The 25871-nt window shown below is 29.9% G+C and overlaps 1 protein-coding gene across 2 annotated transcripts in view; it reads left to right on the forward strand.

The window, feature by feature from the left end:
- Positions 1-24737, forward strand: part of Smg6 (Smg6 nonsense mediated mRNA decay factor) — a 35788-nt gene extending 11051 nt beyond the window's left edge. For both annotated transcript variants that reach the window (XM_035085754.1, XM_035085755.1), the window contains 9 exons: positions 432-577; positions 11670-11851; positions 12971-13044; positions 14526-14638; positions 14876-15153; positions 15537-15713; positions 19696-19858; positions 23454-23756; positions 23847-24737. In XM_035085754.1, the coding sequence (XP_034941645.1) occupies positions 432-577; positions 11670-11851; positions 12971-13044; positions 14526-14638; positions 14876-15153; positions 15537-15713; positions 19696-19858; positions 23454-23756; positions 23847-23983 (1573 nt within the window). In that variant the 3' untranslated portion in view covers positions 23984-24737. The remainder of the gene's footprint in view (positions 1-431; positions 578-11669; positions 11852-12970; positions 13045-14525; positions 14639-14875; positions 15154-15536; positions 15714-19695; positions 19859-23453; positions 23757-23846) is intronic.
- The last annotated feature ends 1134 nt before the right edge of the window (positions 24738-25871 follow it).

Genomic DNA, 25871 nt, shown 5'->3' on the forward strand with positions numbered 1-25871 from the left:
CTGAATCTTTATCGAAGATGTTTTTAATTAGATTACCATATTAATAACGAATTTAATAATTATTTACATTATTTTACACCAAGATTATACAAATCTTACAACACATTTCACTTATTATTTGTTTGTTTTAAAATTGACTCTAAAATATACAAAGTATTAATAATAATAATAATTATTATTATTATTATTTATTTTCGTTTATGTTTTTATTTATTTATTTATTAAGCTTTATTTTTGTAAAATACTATATAATTATCTATCAATACATTTTTTTTACTAAATAATATTATAATTAACCTCACATAAGAATCGCATAAAAAAGAGACTTCATGATTGATTATATACGAATCTAGTGATTAATAAATTTTTAATTTTAAACAATACGTAACAATAGTAGAAACATAAAAATAACAAAATATTTTTAATTCCAGAATGGAAACCTTCCAAGAAGCTGGCATTCAAATGCTCCGAGAGTTTCGAGCTCTTCTTCAGCATTCACCATTACCACTTCCTGGTACGAGGCTACTTCAATTGCTCGCTCTCAACATGTTTGCAATTGACTCAACAAAGTTAAAGGGTAAGTAAATGTTTCAATAATTGTTTTTAATTGTTTACAGTTGATATTTTAGAGTATTCACTTTGTGTTATTCATAACACATTTAATATCAAAGTAAAATGAAGATCTGAGTAAAAGGGGTAGTATTAAGTAGTATAGCCTTTGGCAATTGGCAAACAAACGTTGGATACGGTATCTTGCTGCATAAATTCAATGGCTGATTACTGGATAGTGTTTATGATTTCAATTACCATTGATAAGTCATTACTTACCCGTCATATTACCTACTGCTTGGAGGCAAGATGAGGAATAAAAGAAAAGTAAAGGATAAAAGGATAAGAAGATGAGAAGATGAGAAAATGAGAGGATGGTTTACGTTGGCGCCGCGACGCCTTGGCACCAGACTTACAGCATTCCTTTTGAAACGTTTTGATACCATCTTCGTGAAAACGAGTCTTTAACAATTTTATTTAATAAATTATCTTTTTTCCCATTTCTTGTCGGCCACGTAATTAAATAATGAATTATTTTCACCACGAAAGTCTAGGACATAGTCATTTAATAGAAATTTACTAAAAAATGCATTTTTCAACGTCGTTATGTACATCATCGCATACTTGAAATATTCTTGTCGAGCAGCAAAAATTAGTTGAATCGTTTTTAATTTCACTAATAATTAAACTGACATATTTTCTGTCATTATTTACATACAATTTTATTCATACTTAATTATTATTTTCTTTCAGTGTAAAGTAAATAGATATATTCATTATCATTAATTAAATTTCTATTTTCTAGATATTATTATAAAGAATCAAGTAGTATAAACGATTTATTTCATTAAGTTATATTTTTATAACAGTATATTTTTCATTTAATTAACTTGATTAGATCATAATTATGACATTGATGATCCAGATTTTTTATTGTATTATTTTATGTTTATTCCTTTTTTTAATGACTAAGGAAGTTGAATATATTTAAAGTTATTAGTTGTAATGAAAATGAAAATAATGATGAGTAACAGTTTCGAAAGAGATTAAATAATTTAGAACAGTTACCAGCATAGTTAAGTGGAGAGATGCTTATGCGACAATTTCTTAATTTATATGTGTCACTAATTAGACGATTATTAATTTCATTACTTGCTTAAGATCATTTTTTTCTAAATTTTTCCATTTAAAAATATAGCAAATGAATATATAAATAATAATATATCAGTCATTAACAATCAATCAGATATTTTTTGAAAATTAAAATAAAAACTATTCACTAATGAATTATTTTTTTATTAATCTGAAAAGTTATACATGAATATTAGAGCACATTTTTCATGTGAAATAAAATTAACTATTTAAAGAATTTTACCAAGTAATCTTTTTAACTATAAAAAATTTCCAAGTATTCAAAAAAATGGTTCAAAGAATGTTAAATGTTTAAAGTAGGGTCTAATAAGACTTAATTGACCTAATTTTTTGTGGTGAATAATTTATAGATATACATAAACGATAGAAGAGCAATATATTAAAATAAGAATAACTAATAGGTTATTTAAATATTTTTTCAAGTGAATATTTATTAACATAATTTCGATTGGATCCTAATTATGACATTAATAATGTAGTTCTAATAAATTATGCAATATTTATTGCCTTGATCTAGGATAATGATTATGAGCAGAAAGTAAAAAATAATTTGAGTGATGTTAGTGACACGATTAGGTATTTGATGTATTGGTTATCAGTATAAAGTAGTTAATAATGCTTGTAACGGTTTTAAGCTTGGACTATTTCAATTTTGCGGTCTGAAGAAGTGAGTGTAGTATAAGATACGCGTCCACACGTCAAGACCTCCTGAGGGCTCAAAAGAGATGATGAAGAGACTACGTTGATGACTGTAGATAGATAACCGCAGAAATGATTACCACGGGATGTCTCGGGTAATCCATTAGACCACAGAACCACAGATTGGTGAAGGCGCCATGATGCTCAACCGTAAGGTCGCTTACTTATCCTCAGGGATGTAGTGGCAAGAAGTCACATTATAGTCACTCTCTTGTTGGCCTTTTGCCGTCCTGCAAAACCATTTTTCGTGTCAGAATTAATTTGGCAATTAAGTTGCACGAAAGTGTCTTAACACTGCAGGAGTCGTAAAACCAGACTCGATAAATCTGTCTTTTGAGATTAAGCGGTACAAGCTTTAAATTATTATTTTTACTTTTACTTATATTATTCACCTGATGGATGAAAATATCTATATACACATTTCTGTCATTCATTTTTTCATTACTTTTTGCTGCACGCGATTAGATTACTTACCATTTTAAATCATTATTGCATGTATATGTAATTATATTAGTGATTTTAGTTTTCATTTTCTTGAAGATATTTTAATTAAACTGTTAAACTTTTTAAAAATATATCTTTCATCATTATTTATTCATGGAATTATGAATTAAAAAAATTGATATTGATTGGATACTTTTTAAGTATGATATTAAGTTTAATTTCATTTTTTAATAACATAAAAATATTTCTATTATTTAATTCAATATATTGAATATTAATTTCGGGATAAAAAAAAAGATTTTCTTTGATTGCTTTTTTGATACTTTTTATTAACTTCAAATTAATCAGTTCAAGTTAAAATAATAACAGCTGAAAAATAAGACTGAGTTACAATTTAATAAATAATCTCAAAAAATAGTAAAACAATTTTCCACGAAAGTGTTTAAGATGCATTATAATTTTCTTCTAATTACACATATTACTAAAAACAATTATTTCTTTCATGATAATTGATACAATAATAATATAAAAAAAATTGATCTTTGTGAATTCCTATCATTAATAGTATAGAAAAAAATTTTTATCATATACACTTAAATTATATTTATCACTGGCATATATAAGGTTATCCATATGTATAGTTTATTGAAGTTGTTTCTGGGTAAATTGATGATACTCGTTTTCCTATTTTTTATCATTATTTTGACTTGAACATGTTGATGAAATCCATGAGTCGTTTTCAACTCAAAGGAGCGAACAAAACACTCTTGTGATGCAGATGATGCAAGATTATAGACATTAGGAACATTAGCTCTGTCTTATATGTCGGCAATATGATTGTGGAAAAAGATAGGAATTGTACTTGACTACGATGTGCTCTTCGTCGGTCATTCTTGTCAGATAGTGAATTTTGTACGTGACAGACACTAAGTGATTTTCGGACCTTTTATCTTGCTAGAATAATTCAATAAAATACACATCAAAGGGACATGGAAAAATGGGAAATTATTGAAAAATTTATTGAATAAATAGATGGAATATAAAGAAAAAAGTGCATTAAAAAGCTTCGATAATTCATTAATGAAATACTTCAATGTTTTTGAAAAATTTCTGATTGATTTTAAAAATATTTTTTTAAATATTGATAAATTATTTGAAGTAAGAAAATTATAATATAGTATGACGATAAAAAATAGCTCCCTATAAATTATTATTCATAGGGATGGTTATTGAGTAAAAATGATCATTTTCCATGGACATTAAATTGCTGTTTATGGGTAAAATAAAATAAATTAAGCATCCAAAATGTATGATAATGATAAAACATATTTCAATATTTTTTAAGTTTGTAAAAAATATGTTTAAATTAAAAAATTTAAACGGCTTTCGTGAGAGCTCTTATACTTACAGGGAAAGGTTTAGTAAGACGTTATTCAAGTAATGCAATTAAGGTTGATGATGTGTAGCTCATAAGCTGTTGCTCTTTCCAAAAATAACCTACAGCTGAATTATTAAAAGTATGAACCCTTACGAAGAAGACGCAAAATTGTCGACTTTAACGTAGGTATAGAAAATATTACCGAGGCCAACTTGTTCAGCGGGCGTTCCTTCAGTGATATAGTACAAGTATACTGACTATACTGAGAGTTACATCTGTTTTTATTAAAGTTATTATGCTAAATTACCTCTGGTGCGTTTCGAAGGTTTTATTTTTAACTTTTCAAGCTATAAAACACACGCCAATGGTATTTCTAATTATTTTCAAAATTATGGAGGTTATATTGTCTAGAAAATTTTCTTTATGCTTTTTATTACTTTTTTTTTATTATCAAAAAAATATAACACAACATCAAGTTCAGTTTGGTAGCTTAAGATTGATTGAAATTGAAGACTAATTATTTTATTTCGTGTTAAATTAATAAAAATCATCTTTTTATTTTTTTTTGATAAAAAATAAATTGCAACGATTTCAAATAAATTATCTATTTGATTCTAATGTCTTTGAAAATATTACACATTGAACATATTTTTTTTCTGCCATTTTTTAAATTAATTTATTGATTTATTTATTATTAAGTATATTATAATACTAGTTGCCAATATTTTGTCTAATTTTCCGATTAATATAAAGTGTAGGTGTAAAATTTTCAAATTCATTTCAAGGTAATCTTTTGTTGTTAGTAAAATTTATGAATGCTGAAAAATATTTCAACAATATTGTACGAATGTAAATAGACATTTTTGAATAATCGACATTAATCTGAAAGGTAGCTTTTACGTTTTAAATAGCGAGAGTGAGAAAGCGATACTATAGGATTTAACATGAAAGGGTTGACTTATGGTTTTAGTCTGACTACTGCCGGCTTTATACCCTAGATTATGGAATGAATTTGGTATGAATTTTCATTTTGTCGTTATTATGATTTTAAAATTTATGTCTCCATATTTTTTCATTCATAAATTCCTTTTTTTTTAAATCTCTAACAAATAAAGAAAATTCACATAAAACCTCTGCAACAAGCACAACAAAAAAAAGATATTTAACAAATATAACTTGCAAATTGTAATTCAAATACAAATTTTAAGAAGAAATCAATGCACTATAAATCTCAATTTTCCAAAATGCTTTATTTTAATTCGGATAAGTGTGTTAAATATGATGTTACTTATTTGATTAACATTGTAGTCATTTTTAATGCAGTTCTAAGTGTGTAAAAAGTGACTACAATGTTAATCAAATAGGTAACATCATATTTAACACACTTATCCGAATTAAAATAAAGCATTTTGGAAAACGGATTTACAGTGTGTTAGTGTTTAGAATACTAATTAATTTTGAATGCCTTTAATAATTTAAAGATGTTTCTTTCGATATCAATTTTAATTATCTTGATTAATTATTTTAAACAGATGATCAAAATTTTCCTAATATTCGTAATATCTATAATAATTTTAAAATAGAAATGAAGCAAATAGAATGTTTAGCCAGGTGGAAAAAGTTGATGTAAAAATATCATATTTAATGAATAGTTAATGAAAGTATGCACACGCGTCATGACTTGTTATGACTAATTGGATGAATGGAAAAGTGTCTATGCGACATGTATTTTCCATAATAGAATAGCTAGTCCTCGTCCACCGACCTCTTGGAATTGAGTGCTTCTGACACCATCTATTTTAGTGTAGATTACTCTCGAGTGTATATTAGCAATTTCCCAGCGGCAGAATGTCCATCAAATGTTGATTAAATTAATAATAATCATCTCGAGTGAAATCCCAAATATATAGCATTACACTCAACGATGGTATATATTCATATGGTAAAATGATGGCTCAAAAGTTTCAACAATTAAGTGAGGATATTTTTTAGGTTTACTTAAGCATCGAATATGCTATTATCCGTTCTGTAGAGTTGGAAAAAGAAAAGAAGAAAGGTGAGCTGACCTTTTACCAGTAATTTCCACGCAACTTGGACTGATGATCCTACAAGAGATCTCACAAGAGAACTGGCTGATGCTGTGATGATGGTCGGCTATAACGGTGTGTGAAGTTATCTGGATAATTGGTGCCGGAAGTTTTTACCAGGTGGTGGTGTTTCCTTACCAATTAGCGAACACTCGTGGTGGAGGTTCTTGTATATATTCTGTATATATATATATACATCAGTTGGGATCGTTAGTCAGATATTCTTGTACATTTTCCATATATTCAATGTACATATGTATATGTACATGTAACGGTTATATACGTCAATTTTACTGACATTTATGTAAAAATTGGTTTTAAGAAAAATGAGTTTAAAAAATATTTCATGCTAAACGTTTAAGACATTAGTGAGTAATGAGTTTAGCAAAAAATTCTTTGAATTATTACCTTATATATTTATCCCTTGACTGACGGATGTTTTTGCGCATCTTCACCTGTCGTATATGACTATTTTGAATAGTATAATATTTTTTTCTCTGTTTATAGTAATTTAATTATATTTCACTAGTGATGATTGATGATAGATTTAGTACTCTGATGGCTTTCATGAACCTAAGACCATTCGTTGTTTTTAGTCTTCATTAATTTTTTCAGATCATAATTAACAGTTTTTATAGTTGTATTTTTATCTTAAAAAATTAAATATTGATGTAGAGATAAAAATAACTTGAAAAAATTCAATTTTTAATTTCAGTTAAGTATGAATTGATTCTTCAAGTATTGTTTCCAATAGATTATTCATTTTTAATATATCTTTTGTTATTTAGAAAAACCATGTATAATTTAAAAAGATACATTGCAAAAATAATAAAAGTAATGTCTCTTCATTTTCAAATTATACAGAATAGTTTAAGCTTGACTAATCAAATCATTAGTTGTTTTACTTTGACACCAAAGGCAAGTAAAAGTGTAATAAGAAACGTGTCTTTATGACAAAATGACGGCTTGTATTTTCTCCGAGTTGACGTGTGAAAAAGAAAAATCCAAGATGTTTACTTGGTCTCTTGGCAGTTAGTCTGGTAAGATGAGCAGCGTACCTTTAGGTGTCAAGTGTGATACTCAGGTGTCTTTCTTGTCATATCTTGTAAATCAATGCTAGGAAGAAGTGAACGAAGACGAAGGAATGAAAAATAGTATTCATGTTGTTTATAGTTGGTCGGACACAAATTGCAACTGTCCTGAGTCAATAGACATATTATTAAATACTTGGAGGTTTTTATTATATGATTATTATTATTCTTGAATGAAATAATATCAATGTGACATATTTAGCAACAAATATACGTACGATTGCAATACCAAGATAAAGTGCAGTGAGAAGAAGAGAATAAGAAGATGGAGGAGGAGGAAGAAGAAGAAGAACAAGAAGACGAAGAAAAGTTTAGTTCGGTGGTCGGCCTTGCCCTCTCCTGCAGCAGCCTACCTCAAGGCCATCTTGCTTGGAGCTCAATGTACCCTTCCTTCATCTCATATAATATATATCATCAATTCATCACCTTATCCTATTTTTTTCTATTATTTTCCATGTTTCCATCAAACAAAACCATAATCTTCAACCTAATCCTCCAGCACTTGGGTAATTTTTTAGTCATTTTCATTTTTCATATGGTATTTAAAGTTATTTTTATATCACTTGATTCACCTCTTTTCTTATCAACTTTCGTTCATTTATTCTCTCCTTCACTTGATGATCATCTTTCTGCCTTGTAGTTCATTGCCTTCAACACCATGATAGCTATAAATATCTTGCGATGTGTTATTTTTAACCTTACGCACGACACGCACCAACGACACACGTTTGTCTGCAATCACTGAACAAGTATTTAACAGATGGTGGGATAAAGTGCGAGGGAAGAAAAAATGCAAGATAACATTTCACTATGGTATTTTGACGTAATCCATACATCACATGTGCTTTTTTCAACATTTCTGGAAGGATAAGTTTTCAAGGTTGGTTTGAAGTTGGTGTATTCTTAGCTTATACATTGCGCTTGTGTCTTCTAGATCTTGATCATCTATTTGTTGTTCACTTGTCTTCCTGCAGAGCGTGTTCCCTGGAGCATGACGCGAGGCGTTGATTAGACCTCTTCCTATACCCTACGTTCTCTCCTTCTACCTCATCAAGTCGTTTCAACTTTTTTTCCTTCAGATGCCTGTGACCTTGTGAAGGTCGGGTGAATGAACAGCCAATGTAAAAATATTCAACTTCTTCGTCTTCTTCTCTTACTTCTTCTTCTTCATTTCTTTAACACTAGCTTTCCTACATATAATTCTAAGTGAGTGCATTCTTTCTTTTACTTCACTCGACGCTAATCGATTCGATGTCTTACAAGACTGACATTCCAAGGTCGTCATCGAAGATCAGAACATTGCTCTGGATATTTTGACCAAAAAAGCTGGATCATCCGAATGTGCTTTTTTTATCAACTTAAAATGGTTGCTTTAGGCTAGCCTAAAAATAACCTTTTTATCAATAAATCAACTTTATCAATGATCTATCGAACATCCGATAAATGACAAAGATTAATCTGGACGCAGTGAAGAAAGTGGGCGTTGTCTTCATGTCTTTTACGTTCACTTGGTTCGCCACGCCATCCGGGATCCTGATAAAAGCACGAGCTGCAGCTGAAAAAGAAGAAGAAGAAGCAAAAAACGCTTAGGTATATTCTTGTATGGACACAAGTGGACACGCGAGTGTCGATTATTTATGCATCGAGACCTTGAGCCTGTAAATTACGCAACGGTAATATCTTCAGGTCTAATATATGTGTAATGAGAAGTGCTAATTTTACATTGGGAATTTTATTAATTAAAAACGAACGAAGCTTAATTTTACAATAGATTAAAAATTTTTTCTCAAGTAAGTATGTTTATTACTAAAAAGAAATAATGATTTTTTGTAATGATTAAAATTCGATTGAAATATTCAAATATTCAACATTTTATTTACAGGATTATTGGTGAAGCTGTAGTTGAAGGTAATGAAGATAGAACTTGAGTTTAAGAGCAGCAAAAAAAAGTCACACAATCTACAAGTTCCTGTTGTTGAGTCTCCTTCTCTCTTACTCTCCTTCGACTTTATGGCTCTCTTAACGTTGTACACCACCCCATAATCAGAGAACAATATTTCATGGGTTTTAACCAACGGCAGAGACTAGCAGTTAGTCGATGAGAAGAAAAAATATAAGGAAAGTGAGAGAAATTCATGCAAGATAAAAGCAATGATAAAATAAAAAGTCGATAATGATATATAAATGATGATTATTATATTAAATTATTTTCCGAAAATAATGATGATGATGACAAAACAATGACTTCATCAGACTTATTCAATGTTTATAATGCTCAAAAATTCAGCAAAGTCAAAGGATAATTGAAGATAATATGATATAAGTGTAGGCTTGCGTGTTTCTGATATTATTGCGTGATGAAAAAGTCTGTTTCACTGTCTTTTGTGTTGTTTTACTTTCTTTCTGCATCTACTCTTACTCATCATGTAATTAAATCTGCAATAAATTCATTGAAACACTATAATTGAGGCCTGAAGAAGACACTATGATGATAATAATAATAATGAATTGGATGCAGTGGACGACGATAAAAAATTTTATTGTATAATATTCAACAAGTCGACCTGTATCGTAATGTCGGTAACCTCGCAAGGTCCCGCCAAGGTCGTACGAAGAAGATGAGAAACTACAGGAAAGTTGACGCTACTTTAGCTTCCAGCCGTCTTTAACGTTTATCTTTATACTATATCGTCGTCAGTGTTATTATTTTTATACAATATTAACATGAAATGTCGAAAAAAATTATCCATAAGATATCGCGTGATCATCATCATTCTTATTTGTCTCTAGGGTCGTTGGCTTCGTGGTATTTCCGGCGAGTTATTCCTCACATTCACATCTCAGCCAAGGGATATCGTAATCGGACTCCTCTTATACCAGCTAGCATTGCTTGTCTACTTTATATCAAATAGTTGACTCTTTCCTCGAGTCCAGAGATGATGACTTGCAATCATTTTTATTTTAAACTAATTTATGATTCTAGTCGTGTTACGAACATATCATTTTCAAATGATAAATTGTTTAAAATTGACTACAGCTTTTTTCAACTTCAAATTATGTAGACATTTCTTTGTAACATTTTCTGATTGTTTAAAGATGAAGCTTCAATCTGACTACTGAGAGGAGAAGGCAACATGAATGATGAAAGTAAAAGAAAAAAAAACAAAGAACCAATATAAGATTGTTGGTAATAAGCACCTGGATTGGTCCGTTCATATTATTGACAGTAGGCGGTCTGATAAATTCTAGATACCTGTCTCGTCGTCTAAGTGGGCTGGCTGCAAGAGAGTAAATATCACCCTCCAAGAAGAAATGCCTGAGGGTGAATTATAACGTTTCAGCGAAGCGAATTCAATTATTTAACGACACCCTCTTAGCGCGTACCACTTAAGATACTTAATTGTAGGTAGATGTTACAGAAATTCTTTACCTGCCCTGTTTTATGAAAAAATAAATTGTTTTCACGCCTATGAAAGAGACGTAAATTAATGGTTCTCAAAAAGTCATTCATCTTTTCAATGATATTATTTTTTCTCTTCTCCAAATCTTTATTATTCTTATTTAATTATACTCCTGATAATATATATTATTTATTTTATGTATACTCCTAATAAACATTAATTATTTTATTTAGCGATCTCATTTTCATTCGAACAAGACATTATAATCTTTATATTTCTACGACTCTTTTACTGTCAAGTTCTCCAACCATTTAAATAGTTAATATCTCTATGGTAATAATTAAATATTAAGGATAATTGTTTTATAATGTAATATTAAATGACTTTTTCATGAAATAAATTCGTTTTGGTAATAATTTTAAAATGGGTCCTTGTAAGTCTTTATATAGAAAGTAATATAAAATGGAAATGTTTGAATTGGTAGAGGATGGTCCACCTTGAATCTTGCAAGTAAGTCGCATGGAGGAACCGAGTATTTGTAATATTTACGCACTGAAGACTATCCTTTAGCTCGGAAGGTATTCCTTTGGATGAAAGAGACCGCGGGTGATGTCACCCTCGTAAAACAACTGCTGTGTTCTTCCTTATTCTTTCCATACTCACGTCTTTCTCGATTGCCGCATCGGGATAAAAGCGACGCTGAAATGTTTACTATGTCGATTACCGTCGATGGATATACGAGATAATGGAAGCTTTGCTATATTCCAAGTCTTATTTCTAGTCCCCAAGTTTTCTTCCATCTCATTAGCTTGTCTATAAAACCAAGTGTCTCTATGACTTGTGAATATAAAACGTTTTCTTGTTGCAGATACCCAAATGGAGCAAGGCTATCGTTCAGAGGTACAGGAACGTGCATTGATTGTCTCTCTACAGATGTTCAGTTTAATTTTGGAACGTGCTATAGCTTTACTGAAGGAAGAACTGGAGAAGAAAGATCGGCCAAGGCTGGTGGTTGATGAGGATATGCAGGTCCTTCTGCCAACTATCAAGGTATCCAAGAGCTAGTTGCTGCTAAGACCTTGATGCAGTCCTGTTATCTAGAGGGTTATAATTAATGAACCGTCGCGAATGAATGGAGAATTAATAATATATGTTAGCTCGGCACCTACATTTTTTAAGAGCTTTTCGATCCGATTTCTGCCTTGGTCTTCCAAGAGGATTTATGAAGCATACTTGCACCTACACCTCCTAGTCCTCGCTTGGTGGCCAATGTTGAAGTATTCTCTACTCTTTTCTCTTTTATTTTCTTTCTCTGGTGTTTTGCCGTTTATATATGTCGTTGACTCATTATGCACGCTTGTGTGAAACCTTTGCGATTAATGCATCTATCCCGCACGTGTAGAGTCCATCGATAAAGTTCAAAGTCAATGAAAAGAGAAATATACTGAGAAAGACTGAGAGAGAAAACGATGCTTGCCCACTAATGTCTACTATGTTGTAGGCGCTCAAGAAGATTCCTTTCAATATTTTTTTTTGTCCTCCTTTTATCTTCACCACCTCCTCCCTCTCTGTCTAACTTCTTGATTCTTTAACCGCGGAAGAGAATTCACTCAAGATCGATCGTCCATCTATACCCAACGATACTTGATCGATATCTTCTTCGGCAACTTGCCAATGGAGATACAAACTATTTGCATTTCATTGTAGTTTAAAACTGCTGCAGTTCTGTTGAGTAGTTTGAGGAATGTTTCTTTTGTACTGAGCAAAGTTTTTTCTTTCATTCAAATAAAAAAAACTTTTCTCGAATTACAAAAAAAAAATAAAAGAAAAAATTCTCAATAAAATTGATTCGTTGAGTAATTTATGACTCTTTTAAAGTAATAATTTTTATTTGAACAAAGATTTATTTGCTTGTTTATCTATTTATTTTTAAAATTCAAAGAAAAGACTGATGAGTGTAGGATCTAGCAGAAATCTTTTCAATCTTGATCGAGATCGTGATCTATCGTGAATTGTTAACGGGAATTTTCTGATGATTCTTTTTTCCGTGAAAGTTATTCGCGATGGTGTGTGGAGTGTGCGTGGAAAAAAGCCAATAAATCTTTGTATCAGAAATGTTTTTAAATTTTTATAGTAATATTAGATGTTAACAATAGTGATTTGTTTCAGATCTGGTGTGATTGGTTGGTTTGCCACAGTTTAGTATGGTTTCCACCACCTTCTTGTACAGATTATCGAGTTGGGTAAGTTGAATGACTGCTTCCTTGTTCTACAAGGAAATAAATGCTTTTTTGAAGGGTTGAGATCTTGAAGAAATAAATGACAAGACATTGTAAGGACGTTAAAGAATGTTGAACTATTCGAGCACTGTCGGTAAGCTAAGAATACTACACTAACTGGCCAATAGATTACGCCGCTAAGCTAACAGTTACCATTGAAAATATTCAAGTGAGATTTATCAGAAAATTTGGAGTAATTGGCCGTAACTGCAATTACTACTTAAATCACAATGTATTTATGGTTGCGTTGATCAAGATAACTTTCATCAAGGCCAAAGCTATTTTTTTTGCTGAATGAATGGATGGATTTAATTCAAGTGAGACGAATTGAGTAGCTAAAGTCACAGTAAGTTGATAGGAGTAAAAAATATTTAAAAAAAAAAGTTGAAAGAGAAAAGAGGAAAAGTAGCTGCTGCTGCTGTGGTGCTTCTGTAGATGCAATCGTCCAGGCGATGCAATCTATTGGCCATTAAACGCGTCCCAAGGCCCTTGGCTCTTAGTGAACGAGAACTGGGGAATAAAAATAGGGTAGTATAAATAAATGAGAAAAAAAGGAAAAAATAATAATAAAAAGAAGAATCGCATGGCTTTGCGCAACTAGCACTATCCGGCTGGATAAGTTAATTATTGTTTCTCGTTAACGATTAACAATTACGTGAGTCAAGCGTCGCCTTGCAAGGACGACAAGCAGCGAGACGAATCGGATGCACTATTGTGAATAAGCGCATCATCACAACCTCAAGATATTTAACTCTTTCGATTGACCTTTTTGTGATATTTCAAATTATTCTCTCATCTACCATTTTCATTCATTCATTATAAAACGTTATTTATCAAAGTTAAATTCTGATTATTAGATTGATACTTTTACGAGGATATTCTGAAATGTTGAACTAAAGCTGGTCATCTATTTTCATTGATAGATTGTGAGCTCACCCCGTATGTTAACTTTTTTGGCAACTTTTACATAGAAAAAAAATTCTAATGCCGTAATAAATTAAAGATCTATTTCTGTTAAAGTTTAAATTTTATTTTATAATTATATAATTTTATTTAATGAAATAACTTTAATTAAATCATTATAGTTAACTTATCAATAAACTTGGTTGTTTATTTTTGAATCAATATTAGGTACTCGATGCTCATTCTATGTAATTAATATTAATATTTCTATTCTGAGAATATATGTTAATATAGTAATTAGTCAATGGAAATTTTTAATAATTTTTTATGTTAAAAAAATTTTTTTTACTTTGATTCATACAATTAAAATATATTTTACATTATGACGAAGTTTGCGAAATAAAAAAAAAATAGTAATTAGTTTCAATTGATTGCAAGTTGATGTCAGTAATAATGATGATGTTAAAGCATAAAGTACTGTACAACTGTCACGATACAAGAGTATAATGAATAAAGAATGTATGAATTTTATTTTTGTTTAGGCCTCCAGGTGACGCATGGAGTAGATTGGCAACGATGGTAAATCTTCTGGAGAAGCTGCCTTATCCTCGAAATATAATAATTCACGAACGTGAAGCGACTGGTCGAGAGAACGGTGAGTCTCTTCTCTCGTTTTCCTCGTTACTCGAGATAACACGATTAGTCATCATTTCCCGATAGGGGCACCTCTATTAGTCATAGAGAACACGCCGGTAATTGCCACTTGGATCGTAAATTGCATTAATCGGGAAAAGGGATTGGTACTTTATGAAGTAGATTACTTATACATATATATTTAATTACTAGAAAATTTTTTTACCCTTAACTCCCCTCTTTTCTTCATATGTTGCAGAATTGAGTTTGATAAAATTGCCAGAAGATACAACACTGGCTGGTTTTACGCCTCTCATGTCATGCCCTCGTGAGTCCTTTTATGCAGACAAGAATGATGATATGGAAGTGGCGCAAGTCTGTCTCAGAATGCACTTGATTGTATTTTTTGGTCAAGAATTTCTTTGTGGTCTTGAGACTCCTGTTCTTAAGTTGCAGAAAAATGAATCTGGTGTCAGCGAATATGTATCTTTGGTTGAAACATTGAATACAAGTTCACCAAACTCACCTCCTGAGCAGGTAAATTAATCTTATTCTTTATCTTGGCAAAAAATTATTGAAAAAAATATTTAATACATCTTCAACAAGAGAAAATATTTTATTAAAGGATTATCATTCATATCAACTGAATAAAATTGGAAATTATTCATGATTAATTGTTTTATACATTTTTAAAGAATTAGTTGAGTATTAAATCATTAATAATAATATTTTTCTTTTAATTTTACTACTTTTTTTTATAAAAAAATATCTTTTACGAAGTACACAATTAATTAAATAATGTGTTTGTAAAAGACAATTAATAAAAAAATGATTTTCAAGTTAATAATTAATTAAAAATAAATATTTTGTGTGTATAAAATAGGTTCGTTAATTGAATATTGAATTTTATTCTGTAACAGAGTGATTCGGAGTTACTAGTAGACAGTTATAGTGAAGAAGAGGAAGAACCAGTGTCTCTATCAAAACCTATATCGAGCGATTTGACGACAGAATCAGATATTAGATTATTGATTGAACGGAAAGAGGAATTAGAGAGACGTCAAAGGAGACAAGAACGTCATCGGCAACGAGTTCAGGTCAGTCTTTCAATTATATGGCAATTACAACATAGTACATTCAATTTTTACAACAATTAGTTATCCTGAATCACATTCCTCGAATTGTGAAAGTAATTCAAGGCATACCAAGTCTAGGTCCATGCGTAACGAATAAAAGATTCGGATAACGGACGTTCTCCTTTGGTATTTATCGCCACGAGCTGAATAAACTTACAAGACGTACAACACGCAAAACGTTTTTACTAAACTAAGTTAAATCAAAAGATTACACCGACTTACTGATTTCATTTCATTTTTATTATTCTGGTTTTTAAATTTTTTTTTTCAACTTTTTAATGACAATCAAGTTTTTATGAAAGCTGCATGTTTTTTCTTGGTCAACTTCAAAAGGTTTTTACAATTATGCCACTGTGCAGTTTTACCCTTTACTCTATGACTTACTTCTACTTGATAAACTTGTCTCGCAAACTAGTCTGGTTTTGCTAATCTTTGAGCTATTTTTTAATTGAGTTATACATTAGATGTTTTTAAAACTAGTTGATGTCTACAGAATTTTTATTTTTTCCGGTTAAAATATTCTCTTATCATTCCTCATCACATTTTTTAGTTTTTTATATAAATTTCAAGTCTTACAAAATCGCTCCATTTTGTTAATAAGTTATTATCATGATTAAATACTATTCATGTTTCAATTTTTTATCAGATTTAACTGTAAAAATAACTTTTTGTTATTTCATTCAGATTATTATATTATTAATATACCTGAAATAAATTTCTATTCGATGCTTTTTTGAAGCTCGAAATAAACAATCCTATCATTCTCAGTCTATTGTAAATTAAGTTATCAATTTATTTGTTCTCTATCTTTATATACTTAATCTTGTTGCTTCATTTGATAGTCTAAATTTTTTTCTGAAGGTTTATATAAATGATATAATTATTCAAATCCTCAACAAGATAACAACTGCATATAACTGACTATTTTTTCTACCTATAACTATGTCATCAAATTCATCTTTTGCTAAAATCTTTTGATAAATTTGATTAAAACCTCTCTAATCCACAAAACTATTTTTTGCTATGTAGTTTTAATGGCATAATTTTTCAAATTTTTCGGACAATTAAAAATGCAAATATTTTGAATTTTAAGATTCTAGACTTTTTGTGGTGTGTCATCATTCACCAGGTAGTTTGACTCACGCTAGGTGGATGAAAATAAGTGAGAAAAAGAGGCAAAGGTCCAGCTAAAAATACGAGTTCATTGGTGATGAAACGTATCGTTGTCATATGTAGAAAAAGTTATAGCAAAAAAATATAATTAAACTACAGACAATTATCCTTCTTTCCGGTATTGCCTGCAGTAAGCAAGATAGTTCTTGGTGTGCAGGGAGATTATTTCAAGGCCGTGACGAAGGTTGGGTTGACTTTGTGTACTGGAGATGGTAAAAGTCGAGAGCGAGAGAAACCGCGCGAGACTAATTACTCTAAACTAATTATACTCTGTTAGCAGCGCTTCTCCTGATCTCTCTTAGTGACTAGCTCGTGCAGGTCACTGTAACTCTTTGAAATTTAGCCAGCTTTAATATAAGCTTTCAAGCAATACCTTAATTATACTGTATCTCATAATAAACAATTATTGCATTTATCAAGATGATTTATTTAAAATCTGAATGTAAAAATTTAGTCAAATTAAATTACCCTTTTTGATTTCTACATCATTAAAGATCTATTATTAAAACTGAGGGTAAAAAAATATTGCTTGAATATGCAAAACTTGGTTGGAAGCTTTCCAGAAGTCTTTCAATTTTCTGAAAACAATTGTTTAAAGCAATCGTGTAGAAAAAAATATTACTTCATTTTGGCTTCTTTTCATTTATTCAAAAACTGCATTGCAGTATTTGCTACAATAACCAATTATTTCCTTATGGTTTCTTTTTTATAATGGATCATAAAGAAAAATAATCAAATTTTTTGATATCAAAATCACGAGCTATATTGAACAATAACAATTTATATTTTTTTTTCAATTGTGTGTTATTCAAATCTTGCTCTCAATTATTTTTAATATTGTAGTTGTTTCAACGAATGAACAACTTTTAAATATTTCATTAGCAAGTCGATTATTATATTGCTTTATTTTTAAACAGATAACCGTTATGACTTAAATTAGCAATTAAATTTCGCCCTTAACGAATTTCTTCTTCTTTCGTATTAGAACTTATTATACAATATTTATAATTAAAGAGGTGGTCCCATTTTGTTTTGATTAATTATAGATATAATTTTCTCAGGAATGCTGATGACTAAAAAAACAAACTGTAATTTAATCGACTAGTGATTATTAAAATTCCAAGCATGACAAAGCAACTATTGCGCTTCGAATGTTAAATATTTTTTATTAGAAACGTTAGGACATTCATAAAGACCCTCTCTTTTTCAACTTACAATTGTGTGAATCAGTATAAAAAATTATTATCCATTTTAATATCCACGATGTGTTGCAATTTTTTTTTTTTAATCATAGAAAAAATCTCTTAATCGATATTACAATAGCTGATTGTTTCATTTTTTTTCATTTCAATGATTTCTTGATGATTCTTCTTTTCATCTGGCATTACAACTTTCACTGGCAAGTTGAGAATAACTATCTCCAGAGAATAGAAGCTCACCCTAGTCTGTGAATGTACGATAACAGCTCCCTTTGGATTTTCTCTTATGTCACCTCTTGTGTATTACCCCTCGCACTATTGTAAGATTGTACTCCAGTGTTGTCAAACTTCTGTCATTGTTATTACTACTGTTATTATGTGTGATAGTAAATATTAACAGATGAGATATTAGATGTAAGTTATTCAAGAAAAACAACAATTTTTTCAATGATTCTAGAATTCATAAACATTATCTGACAGTTGATTGCAGCTTATCCATAAAAAAAACCTATGATGAAACGAATTTTTTTATTACAAAACATTTGAAGATGATTCAATAAACTCTAGTAAATAATGATAAAAAAAAACTATTAATCGGTTTTTTTGTTGGCGCTATTATTATTGAAGACCAGATGTCACAACAAAATTTCTATTTTGAAGGTTTACATCTTCATCGGCTTACATTAATATTGGACTATGTACTTTAATATGGTGGTTACCTCCAACATTGACTAAAGTCAATATGTTTTTTTTAAAGGGAATGATCTATTCTATCAAAGCAAGTTGTTAAATACAATCGGAAATTAAATGAAATTTTCATACTGTATTGAAAATAATAAACAAAAAGATTACTTTCTTTTATCATTAAACTGAATAATGTGTCTGGTTTTATTGATAAAATATTTAAATCTGAAAATAGCATAAAGATTTATAAGTAGTGAAGCTTAAAGAAAAATCGATTTTTTCAATTGATAAAAATTAAAAATCTTTTATCATGAAATATATTTAGTTTATCACCTCGACGTTGGAACAGAAGTTGTATTTACGTTCATTTTTAATTAAATGCAGGTACATTTATTTAAAAGCAATGCTTGAGTAAATATTGAAAAATCAACTGATCAAATTGAAAGGATATTCTTTTTTTATATTGTGGCCTCAAAAAAGAAAATATTTAAATGATTTTACATCAGAATATATAGGTAAATTGCGGCACGATCAGCAAACAACTTGCTGTAGATACTCTTGTGTAAATAGGCACTGAGATTCTGGTATTTCCAGAGACTCAATTATTCAAACGATAATCACTATGGACTAACAGATGCAACGACCATGAGGGAAATAGGTACAACTTCTGTGCACTTAGTGGTCGGATAAGCTTTTGATTTATGGAGGACCACGATCGCAGTTGCAATCGATAGAATGGATTAATCTACTTCAGGCTATTAAGATAATCCTTGAAATTAATTTTACTTGATTAAAAATCTGTTTGCCTTTATTTTAAATCATTCCATAAATTATATCTGTAATAAAGTCTTAATCTAAGAAGGACTACGTTTGAATTCTTGTTGCAGGAAATTCTTCAAAAGTCATCAGTATCAGTGGAAATAGAAGTGCGACCTCGTCAATTGGTTCCAGACACCAATTGCTTCATTGATTATCTCCCACAATTACAGGCTATTACGAGAGCTACATCAGGAACTCAACCACTCTTTACTCTCATGATACCTCTTGTTGGTAAGTATCCCATTTTTTTCACTATTAACTTCAAAACATTTTAAATTATTTTTCAGAAGTATATTTAACATTTTTTCTAAAGTTTTAATAATTAATGAATAAAGATATATTCTTTCAATTACATACGAATCATTTTATTGCAACCAAATAATGATTATTAAAAAACTAAATTACTAACAAAAAATTTATGAAGGATTATTTTAATATTTATCACGCAGTTAAAAATAATTAAAAGCAATTATACTTATTTTATTATAATTGAATTCTTTTCGTCTAGTTTTTAGTGATCGTTTAATAATCCATCTGTTAGAAATAATATGAGAATAAATCAAATAGAAAAGATTTGTAAAAAGTTAATAAAAAAACCATATTTCCAAGTTCAAATATTTGCTACTGATTCATATTCCAAATATCCTGGAAAATGAGTAGTTCTCTCTTGAATCAGTGAGTCTCTAGGGAAGGAAATGGTAGTTTATCAATGTCGGCACGAAATTTAGGGGACAACACAGTAGATTGGATAGGAAATAAATTGTGAAATGTGTAGACTCAGTCAGGCTAAAAATTAAAAATCACAAACTCATTGTAGCTTTGATGACTATGATGCAATAGACCTTTTGCAAAAGGTCATCATTCTAAGAAATATAATTGGCAGTTACTCGTTCACCAAACACTCTTGTGTCCAATTTGACTATAGCTACAGGTTGACATCATCATTAATATCATCATCATCACACCATTTGTTATTTTTTCTTTTTTCTTAGGTTGAAAAATTATCAATTTGCTGGATGAAACATTAAGTCATCGTTATTGAGATGACTGCGTCATGTTCGTGAGAGTAATTTGTCTTATTATCATACATCTTTCGACTGTTTTCCTGGTCTTTAACCTATCTGTCAATTGCTACGTCCAAAGTTACGTCAGTGATAAATTTAAAAAAAGAATAAAACGATAGAATAGACAAGTTAATAATGCATGTGAATTGTAGAGTTTGAAGGCTATTGAATTGAAATGATTTTCAGAGAGATTGGATTTCTGTTTGCAAGAGGGAAGAAGCAGAAGACGTACAAGATAGAAAATTGAACGAGTAAAGTCTGTGATGAGTTTGCATGGGGATATATTCGTAGGACATCAAGTGCTCTCGAGACGCCAACACAAAATGCGGGCTATTTACTTGAAAGAGATAGCAATCGATTATTGGTCATCATGAAAACCACATAGGGATTGTCTATATAGTTGAAAAAAAAATAGAAAAACTCGTCTGGTTGAAGATTCACTCGGTTGAGCTGGCGATTTATACGCGCCAGATGCGACGACACGATCCCTTTTTGTTAACGTTCACTACCTATTTCCCCGCCTGAAAAAATGCGAAAAAAACTGCTCGTGAATACTTTGATTTTTTATACTTTTAAATGCACAGTCGTTAAGACTTTAAATTGCGATCACGAACGACTTGAAATTCTGTAAGACTTTTTCAGGAATTTTTTGAAGTTGAAGACACATAATTCGATTTTGAAATCTTGTGGACTCTTCATAATATGCTCCGGGATCTACTCACGGATCTACTTGCTTTAAATCCGTTTTCCGTAACGATAAATATTTTACTTAGCAACGTACTTAAATTTTTAAATAATTCCTGAGCAAATAAACTATCTTGAATCGTCTACTGTATGTACATTTAAATACATTTACGGTGAATATTCAGCAAGGTTATCAATTAATTCATTACAAGCTCAAGACTACATTTCATCAAATATTAATTAACTTGCTTTCATTCAGGATTCGTTTGTTGAGTAAACTATCACCAAACTTTTTACTTTCATAGTTTACAAAAAATTTTAATCCAACTGAAATGGCAAAAAGTCTTAATAAATAAATTAACGTGATGACAAATATTATTTCATAAAATTCAATAAATCTTATTATTGGTGATATTGTTTATGTTAAAAAGAAAGAAATGTTACTTTATGAAAAAAAAAGATCAAGTAAGCGGGGTACGTTCAGATATATTAGGTTTAAATTCTGATAGCTTTTGACAGTACAATAATTAATAGTGGTCATGGATAAAAATCCACCCACTCATAAATAAGAGTATTATCAAGGTCTGAATGTGAATCGAACCTTTGGACGATAGTCCCTGAGGACACATGTTGATGATTTTATACGTTCCAAGACTCCTCCTTACATACACGCAGACATAACTCCAATTATTTACAGAGCTTATATTCCACTATTCTTATTATTCCTTGTGGCTTTCTTCATTTAGTTTTATTACATCGTAGGAGCCGCGAGAGACCGAAAAACGAAAGTGCGCTTTTATGCAAAATTGGCCCCGGTGCCGCCCTTTGACCCCTGACCGCTCTGTCTGGCTGTGCCAGCGAATGAGAAAGACCGAATCGAAAGAGGAATAGAGATGGATGAAGAGAGTACACCATTCCACGGGAGAGGGCTGCACAACGGTGAGTTCACAGTTAGGTTCTCACGGCTCATACATGAATGCATGTGTAGGCATGAGGCGCGAGCCGATTGGCCACCAGACCCCTGACCACGACCGGGCGTAGGCGATGACTCTCGCGAGATTAAAGGGGAGAGGAGAGCCAATGGGTTTTGACCCTGTGTCCTCGTGTCGGGTCCTTTGAAAATCTTCACCAGCCTATCCCAGAATCTCCAAGATTCTGCTGTAGTCAACAAACTGCACCAACTTTTATACTAAACACTTCTGATGCCCATTAAGGTCACCAGAGCCATTAATAATCGTGCCACTTTGGTTGACTTTGGAATTTTCAAGTTTTTTATTAATAATCAAATCAATAGGTATTTCAGGGAGAAACATTGAAATCATTTTTTCGGTATTTTTGTCGACTTTTGAATCTATGAAGAATGCATTTATCATCAAATATTCCATTCCATTGGAACCACTTCTTTTTGCTTGAGATATTTTTCATTGAAATTTTTAATGAAAAAGAAAATTAGTCTGATTATTTTTTATTTTTAAAAAAGTTATTAAATTACTCTCTATATGAATTGATTTGCATAATAAATTCAATGAAACTATTCAATGAAATTGAATAATCCTTCATAAAATATTCATGAATAATTTTTATCGATATTGTATTCCATATTTTATATATATTATTATTTCTGATTGAATAACTATTGAACAATTATTGCAGGATTTTTAAAATTTTATTCTTCCAAAAATGTATTAATACATGAATTGATCATAAAACAATTTTATTTCAAAGTTTGTGGTATCGGGGAATCCTTTTAAACTTCAAATCAATTTATACCATAAAGGAAAGTTATTCTAGAGCGTATAAACACACTAATGAATGCAAATTTATTTATTCGCAATTTATTATCAGAAACAATAGCATACAAATTCACCACAACATTAGCAAAATTTGGCAATAATCGTTTCCATTTCATTAAAACTCGAAAATTTGTTGGAATTCTCAGGAGAAATATCTACCCCAGGAAAGACAAAAATAAACATCTGGCAGAGGGGTTGGAGAATAGCAAGAGACGACTATCTTATTCATGTATATATTTATATTTAGACTCTATTTAACCAACACAACAATGATTTATGTTGTAGTATTAAATGAACTGGAAGGTCTGGCCCGAGGAGCAGACACAAGAGACTGTCCACCAAACTCGAGGGCAGCATTAAATCCAGAACACGTGATGAGAGTTGCAGAGTCCGCAAAAGCAGCTTTGACTTTTGCTAGAAGCAAAAATCCAGCAATTCGATGTTTAACTACTCGGGGAACTGTTTTAACTTCTAGTACATTTACCGTTGAAGAGGATATTAGGTTGAATGAATTAGCCAGCAACGATGATAGGATTTTAGCAACTTGTTTGAGCTTATCTAAATCTAATAAAGATCAAGCAGTAGCTGGTATGTATATGTTAAAAGCTAAAGTTTCTACTAAAAATCATTATTTAAAATCATTTTAATTAAAAAATATTTATTCGTGATTACACATAGATGAAAATCAACCACGACGACTGAGGCGTGATGTAGTTTTATTGACTGAAGACAGAAACCTTAGAATCAAAGCTCTAGCTCGTGACGTTCCAGTGCGGGAGGTGCCGGATTTTATGCAATGGGCTGGCCTCGGTTGAGGTATTGTGCTGTTGTTAACACTAAAATTTTATTATTCAACTGGTCTTTATATGTATTGTCATTAATGACGAATGTCAAAGAATAAGATGGTGATGAATGTTACGGTCAAGTTTGGGTGAAAACTAACGTTTTGAAACGACGTTGGTGGATAAAAGTAGTTTTTATGATAATTAGGCAAAGAATAATGATGAGTAAAAAATTGACTTATTGAGATTGTGATTGCTATTATGAATTGCTGATCAGGTTCTGAATGTAAACATAATAAATAATCGCATTTAATATTTTAAATTGCGATGAAATCGTTAAAATTTTTACTCTTTAATACAATATATTTATTGTAAAAGCATTGATTAATAATTAGATATCATTCTTCCGTTTTTTTCTTTTTCTATTAATTGATTTTTTAGTTTAATATTCTACTTTAAAAAACTCCATTTTTTGACATATTTTTAATGATAAGAAATCACTTATACTTATTGCATATTCACAAATATAAATATTGATTCACATAAAATTGAATTAAAGTTAGAATAAATACGAGAAAAAAACAGTTAATGGTTCGTGAAGACGCTCTCTCTCTCTCTTTTTCTCGCCCTGTTTCTTGTGTAGAACAAGAAGGCAATGATATCAAGATAAATAAATGCAAGGTATTTGATGAATATTTTATTTGTTGTTTTCACATATTTCATACAATATAATATTTTATACGATACTTATAATATCAAAGTTCAAAAAAAATTATAAGCACTGACTTGTTGTTTAACAAAATATAAATGTTAGTAAATATTAATTAGAAAATAGATGCTGACCAATCAATGAAAATAAATTTAGTAAAGGCGGTCCAATCAAAATATATAATGTCAAAAGAATAAAGTTTATATAGTTATTATTTTATTCATTCCTATTGTAGTTGTAAAAGATTATTTAAAAATTTTTCTAGATAAATATTAATGGATTATAAGTCATTTTTTTTAAAAACGACACATTTTTGTCTTTTAGCAATCAAGTGCTTAATTAATGAATAAAAAACATTAAATTTTTTTCTAATAATGTTAATTTATATATTAGAGATTGATTGCCACTTTTTAAATAAAAACTTATAAGAAAATCTTCAATCAAAATGAGATGCACGAATTATCTATTATTAAATAGTTTAATAATTGTTTATTGATTACAATAATTAATAATTAATCATGTGAATGAAGAAATGGATGAATAAAAGAGGAATAATTATTAAAATAAGTGTCAAACAGTTGTTATAATGCATGAATTCAGAAGGAATAATCAATAATTTTACCCATATTTTAAATGGAAAATTTTTTTAATTTTTTTAGAAGATTCTTTTTTCACAAATCTTTTCAACGACCTAATAACTTAGATTTTAATAGAAAACTATTGGCTATCGGCTATCGATTACTAATAAAATATTCTGAATAATTTAACGTGCAATAAAATCTTTATTGGAATTGAGAATTTACATTCCTCTGGGTCATGTATTAAATTTTTACAATCATGTTTTTCTGCATTACTGATTTTTTTATGTATTAAAATAGAAGTTACTATGTTAAAATATACATTATTAATACTTATTAATTGATTAATTAATCTTTATATAATTTTAAAATATTTGTAACGTATAATTATTAGTATTAAAAATGGAAATGATTGGATTTTTGTTTTTAAAAAAATTATTTTTTTTCTCATTTAGAAGTAGATTTAAAAAAATGAATAAATAAAATTGGCGATTAATCAAATGATGCAATACTGCGCTTAGTCTGATTGATACTGATTTAACAGATAAGACAAAGTATTATACAAATAGTGTTCCTATTTGAATATATATTAAATATAAATGATGAAAAATAAAAGAGGAATTGTCGTTAATAA

Source organism: Chelonus insularis, unplaced genomic scaffold, assembly GCF_013357705.1.
Source record: "Chelonus insularis isolate UGA/USDA-ARS -01 unplaced genomic scaffold, ASM1335770v1 contig_3_pilon, whole genome shotgun sequence".
In the NCBI taxonomy this organism is placed as follows: domain Eukaryota; kingdom Metazoa; phylum Arthropoda; class Insecta; order Hymenoptera; family Braconidae; genus Chelonus; species Chelonus insularis.